We start from the raw sequence: 6,000 nt of genomic DNA, 5'->3' as shown, positions 1-6,000 counted from the left end.
AAAATAATCGCTGACACCTCCCTCTCACCAGGGCAAAGGTGTTTGCCTGGCAGCTGTCACAGCTCTCAGAGAGATCTTAATTTCGGAGCAACTTTCTGCCCCTCCATGTACACCCCAGAAGGGGGGGGGGGGGTGAGCGGGCTTTGCCTTGTGCTCCGGGAGGGCTGCGGAGGTGGTGTCTGTGCCATCTCCAGCTGAAAGGACGCGACCATCCCGGGACGCAGCGGCATACCCCGAAGGCTCAGCGAGACCGAGCTCGGTCCCGACACTCCCGACAGAACCGGGCAGCGGGCAGCCTGCCCCGGGGCAGGGACAGCGCACCCGGCCGCTCCGGGCAGGGCAGGGGCGGAGGGGCCGCGGAGCTCCGGCCGCTTCCCCGCCCGCGTCCCCTCCCCCTGGCGGGGCGGGAGCGGGGCCGGGCCGGGGGAGGAGCAGCAGCCGGAGCCGGGGCCGGATCGCGGCGGCTCCCGCGGAGCCCCCGAAGTTTTCGCTGCCGGCGGAGGCGGCTTCGGGCCCTCGTCCCGCCGCTTCCGGGGCCCCGCCGGGCGGAGCGGGCCGGGCCGGGCCGGGCAAGGGGGCGGCAGCGGCCGCCGGCAGGGAACCGAACCGGGCCGAGCCGCGATGAAGAAGCCGGACGGGAAGGTGGTGCTGCTGGGGGACATGAACGTGGGCAAGACCTCCCTGCTGCACCGCTACATGGAGCGGCGCTTCCAGGAGACGGTCAGCACCGTCGGCGGCGCCTTCTACCTGAAGCAGTGGGGGCCGTACAACATCTCCATCTGGGACACCGCAGGTGAGGCACCGCGGCACGGAGGGCATGGGGGACGGCGCGGCGCTCCCCGGAGCCCGCGGGGTGTCTGCTGGCGGGCTGCCCCTCTCCTCCGGCCCCGGGGAGAGCGGCGCTGCCCGCGGCGCCCCCCGTGCCTTGGGATGCGTAGGGCTTCCTTTTCCCTGGTTTTGGCTCGGCCCTGGTGTACGAGCTGCGGGGTGGGTGTCCTCGCTCGGGACAGCTTCGCTTTGCGAGAAGCGGGGGCAGGAGATGGAGACGTGATCCCGCGGTGCCCCGGAGGCGGCGGCCGGCGCCGGGAGCCCTGCCCCGCTGCTTATCGCCTTGTTTCGGCTCTGCGGTGAAGTCAGCCGCCTGAATCATAGGGTTCGGTAGTAGGACAGAGTCTGAAAAGAGACACAGTTTTGACGGGCTATATATAAGGGGTCTTACAACTGTTCATCTCTGGTGTTTTTTCTTTGCAAAATGTGGATGTACAGGGAAGATTGCGGTGCCTGGTTGCTTTCTTTTACCTGAGTAGATGGCTACTGGCCACAAGTTCAGTCAGGAATTAGAGAGGTTGCAGCTTCTCCCTTCCCTTTCTTGCTGAGTTCATCCCCTCTCGCTGTGTACTGTTGAGTTTGATAGCAGCTGGTGTCACTTCCCAAGGCGTGCTGCCTGCCAGCCCTTCAGACGTGGCGTTCCCCTTCCCCGCAGCTGCAAGGAATTGGTGCGCAGAGCATGGGCTGCCGGCAGCTCCTGTCTGGGACAGCAGCAAGGGGCTGGCTGTGCCACAGCATCTCTGCGATGCAGGACCGAGCGTGGGCTGCGGTTTGGAGCCCTGGGCTGGAGGAGGTGGGAGAGCATGGGCCGGAGAAGCGGTTTGTCGTCTTAGTCATGTGAATGTCTTGCTCTTGATTATTAAGTCAGGAAGCTCTCCTCTGTCATGTAAAGGAGCAGAGTGTTCTGCAAAATTAAGTCAATGGACGCTCTTGCCTTTAAATTGTTCTTTGCAAATAAAATCTTGTTCCATTGTTTTTGTAGTTTGTTTCATGTTTAGCTGGAGTTTTTAAAACTATTTAGTGGCAACATGAAGAGTGCAAGTTATATTTCCTTGTGAAACTTGAGGAGCTGCAGCATCGTGCAATATTCCAGTTTCCTCTTGATGAAATTTCGGAGGGAAGTTCATTTGCTGTGTCACTTCATGTCACAATCTAGTCCAAAATAGCTTTTCCTGTGTCAGAAATTGAGAAGAAGGAAGGGGAGAAACGAAACTGCCAAAAAGTTACACAGAAACACTTCTGGGAAGTGTGGGAAGGAGGTGTTTAAAAGCTTTTTCTAGAATTTGGTAATCTGCTACTATCATGAAAGCTCTCTACCAGTAGCTCTGTTTTAAATATACTTTCTATGTCATTTGCAGTATTTTTTTTTTTAAATCTACTTCAATTTTGCAGTTATTGTGTTGTACTATGGGGAGTCTCTTGTGGGCAGTTGCTGCTTGTTTCTTGTAAGCCAGACCCCTGTGGGTGATTAGCAGTGGGCTTTATTTCAGCAGAAAAACCATCTGTCTTGGTGACATTGTTCCTTAGTAATTTTCATGACACTCTTCTATTTTTTTTAATCATACATAATAAAATAAGTCCCTGCAAGGCTTGTCTGCTGGTTTCAGAGCCCTTTTTGTCAGTCATTTATTCTTATTGTGGTATTTTATTTAGTGTTAATTGAGGAACCAGGTTCCAGTTGTGTGTGGAATCTGGAAAGCTCCAGAGGAGGAATCTCCATGTGCCAGATGAAGCACACAGGTGATATCTGTCTCAGGACAGTGCAAGTGTTCAGAGCTCAGCAATCGCTTCCCCAGTGGCAACAATTCCCTCTGCACCCTGGAGCAGGGCCCCTGCCAATGCACAGCTCTGCAATAGAGGTTCCTGCTGCTCAGCAGCACTTCTGGAGCCGAGTTGCTGAAACTCTGTTTGCAGAGCAACAGTTGAAAAGTGTTGCTGTATTGTACCAGGGTGGCATAACACATCTTCCTCATTCTCCTCTGTTGCTGGAGTTAGCCCTGAGCCTGGCTGTCCCCTCTCTCGTGTTTTGGGGGCACACAAGGGCTCTTGCACCATCTCCCTGTTAATTTGTGCTCCTGCAGAATGATGGAAGTTGCCAAAACTGAGCTAGACTGTTGGGTCCTGTGGGTTTTGGTTTATTAACAGCTCTCATTACTCTTGGAATTAAGAGAAGCTCCCAGGGCACATATGTGCTTTCTGCTGTCCTGGTGAAGAAGTAAGGGACCTTGTTGACACTGTAACTCTGGTGTTAAGAAACAAGGGGATTCAAAAGTCGGTGTTATTCATTTGTTTATTTTGTGTGGATCTTATGCTTTTGCTGGCCTCAACGTGTCTGGAGACCTTAGTTTGCACCTCTTATCTCTCTGTGGTCTCACTGTCTTATCTCTACCAGGTGGGTACCAAGTAAGCTTGGAATGTGTAGAAAGGACGAGTTTAAAATTTAGCTTTTTTGTCTGTTTATTAACCTGATGTTGCTAACTACTGAATTATTGTGAAGGAGTTATAGGGTTGTCAAATACTGATACATTGTTTTTTTAAATTATGCATGTGTAGATATATAGAGAAATCCAGCAACAATCATCCAAGAGAGTTGAAATTCTTTAGCACAGCAATGACAAGAACGTGGATCAAAGTTTGCACCCATCCCACCTACCTGAATACTGAGTGCCAGCTCAGGATGTCCGTCTTAATACCTCAACAGCACTTTATACAGTGTATGATGTAGAAATACGGAAGATTTGGCCTAGAAAAATTAGGGTATGCATGGTAGTAGCTACTGTACTATTTCAATACATAATTAAACAAGGTAAACTGGAATTTGTCTTCTTTTTAATTTTTCTCCATTCATATTATATTTAGTATGTGAGCGTATGTTTATTTTTGTTGTTGCTTATGAGCATTACTTTTGGGACTGATCTCCGTAGAAGTCCCCTATGTTTTACTTGCAATTCAGATTGTATGGGTTATTTGTTTTTCTGGTATGGGGTGGGCATTTGGCTGTAAAAATGCAAGCTTCAATACAGTGAGGCTTCATTCTTGTAATACAAAGTGGTGTTTGTGCACACTTAGACTTTAGTGATCAATGAGAATATCTACAGTAGTGGTGATGGATCAAAAGTATGCATGGATGCAAGTACAAGTGTAATTGCTGATTTTCTGAGCTATTAGTGCCATTTTCACTAATCAGTCTGTTGATTTTGCATTACTTCCTGCTCTGAATTTAGAAAAATCTCATTTTCCTAGGAAGAACTAAATTTGCTTACCACAATGCTTAAAATGTGCATTTCTGTGTTGTCTTTAATGAAATCAGTGTGCATGCCTGACCTGTTCTACCAAGTTAGATTTGAAGTGTAAATCATTTATTCTAGGGAGGAGTCTTAGCTGTAAATTCACACCCCTCCTTATCTTGGAAAAATCAGCTGCTTAGTCTAGTCTAAATCTTTCATGTTCTTATCCACAAGCCCTGTAGAATGGGTGTGCAGAAGTTGTCAGACTTGATTGTTTTTTTATGTAAATGCTCATCGCAAATAGTTCAACATCTCCTGTTTTCCAATTTCATGATTATGAGAGAAGTTATTTGGAAGTTGCATTCAAGTCAAGGAAACAAATAAGCCCCAGATGGGGGAATACTTGGGAGAAGTATCATATGCTTGCCATGTTCCAAAGTTCTCCTTTTCCTAGCCATCTGCTTTTGTCTGTTTTTCCATTGTCAGAGGCTTGGATAGACGGTCTTGTGTCTGACTTGGCATGGCTGCTGTTGTATTTGTGGTTGGTGCATAGAATTATTTACTTCTTATATTCCGATGCAACAAATTACATTTATTGTTTTCTCTTTGGATCAGTTAATTCAAAGGAACTAAAAAAAAATGCATAAACTGGACAAAAAGAAGTAACTGTACACTTTTAGCATATTTTAAAGAGCCAGCTTGCTGGATAGAGGCCTAGTCTTAAAAACATTTAAGTACATGCTTTGTGCTAGTTTTTTGAAGTAGTATTTTTCTGCAACAATGAAAGTAAGCAGTAAGAAGACCCTCCTCCTCACACAAAAGGATTGAGGGTTGAACACTCAGGATGTCAAAGCTATATATATATATTTCTGTGTGTGTATATACATGTATGTATATATATAAATATATTTTCTAGGCAGTGCTGACAGCAGCTGCGGAGTAATCCAAAACTTCCTGCTGGGAGCTGATGGCATGTAGCTCAGAGCTAGCATACAATCTTTTATGTCTGGCAGCACAAAACCTCCTGAAGTTTTGAGGGTCTTGGTCCTATTCCACCATTAAACCTGGAATAATAATGTGTGGTGGCTGCAGCTAATGATATTGTAGGAGTTTTCAGTTCTTCAGGCATGTTTTCTGATGCCTTGGTATTTCAAAAGGTAAAACTTCTTTTGTATATTAGATTTCAGTCTCTTTAAGCTGACATTTGTTCATCTGGCAGAGAAGTGGTTTCTTAATCCCAGCAGCAAGGTTTTTTAATTATTAGTGGCTGTGTCCCCTGTGTTGCTGGCATCGTATTAGAGCAGTCAACTGGTAAATGAATGACCAGTAATTCAGAAAGTTCACATCAGGATCCTCTAATTCTATTTTAAGAGACTGAGTTTTGAACTTGCTAGCAGATATTCATGCAGCATTATAATGGGGAAACATATAGGTTAACTTCAAGGGAAGCAAAGTTTCCTGCTTTTCCTTCTTCTCATCTTGAACTATCTGTCAACAAGGAATGACTTGATTTTTTTTATTACTCTGTGAATACTCGGTTCATATTTTCATATCTTCCAACCGTTTATTTTTACCTGCATATATATATATTTTAACTTGTCAGAGCTAGTGTATTTAGGGACAAAGGTCCCTAGAAAAGGCTCTTCTGTGCCTTGGGTCAGCTGCAGTGTATCTGCCGACTGAGTGCTCCCATCTCTTGTGACCGGTTTGCTGATGTCTGGTGTTAATCAGCGCTGGTGAGCACGTGTGAATTGCTCACAGCTTCTGGTCTCTGCCTGCTGGGGTTTCAGGGCTGCAGTGCCGGCAGCTGCCTGGCTCAGCTTGCTCGGCCAAGGCGTCAATGTTCAGATGTGGTCAGATGTGTTAGATTCCCCCGGTAAAAAGGATTAGGTTGCCCCTTGCTTAGTTAGGCTTTGAGGGTTTTGTGGGTTTGGTTTTGTTCTTT

The 6,000-nt window shown here is 47.2% G+C and overlaps 1 protein-coding gene across 1 annotated transcript in view; it reads left to right on the top strand.

Annotated features, from left to right (window-relative positions):
* Nucleotides 1–451: 451 nt before the first annotated feature.
* Nucleotides 452–6,000, top strand: part of RAB20 (RAB20, member RAS oncogene family) — a 28,246-nt gene continuing 22,697 nt past the window's right edge. The window contains exon 1 of the mRNA XM_064709019.1: nt 452–793. Within this exon, the coding sequence (XP_064565089.1) occupies nt 622–793 (172 nt within the window). The 5' untranslated portion in view covers nt 452–621. The remainder of the gene's footprint in view (nt 794–6,000) is intronic.

This window comes from Zonotrichia leucophrys, chromosome 1 (assembly GCF_028769735.1).
Source record: "Zonotrichia leucophrys gambelii isolate GWCS_2022_RI chromosome 1, RI_Zleu_2.0, whole genome shotgun sequence".
In the NCBI taxonomy this organism is placed as follows: Eukaryota; Metazoa; Chordata; class Aves; order Passeriformes; family Passerellidae; genus Zonotrichia; species Zonotrichia leucophrys.
The sequence above is the reverse complement of the archived record's forward strand: the minus strand, read 5'-3'. Positions and strand labels throughout refer to the sequence as shown.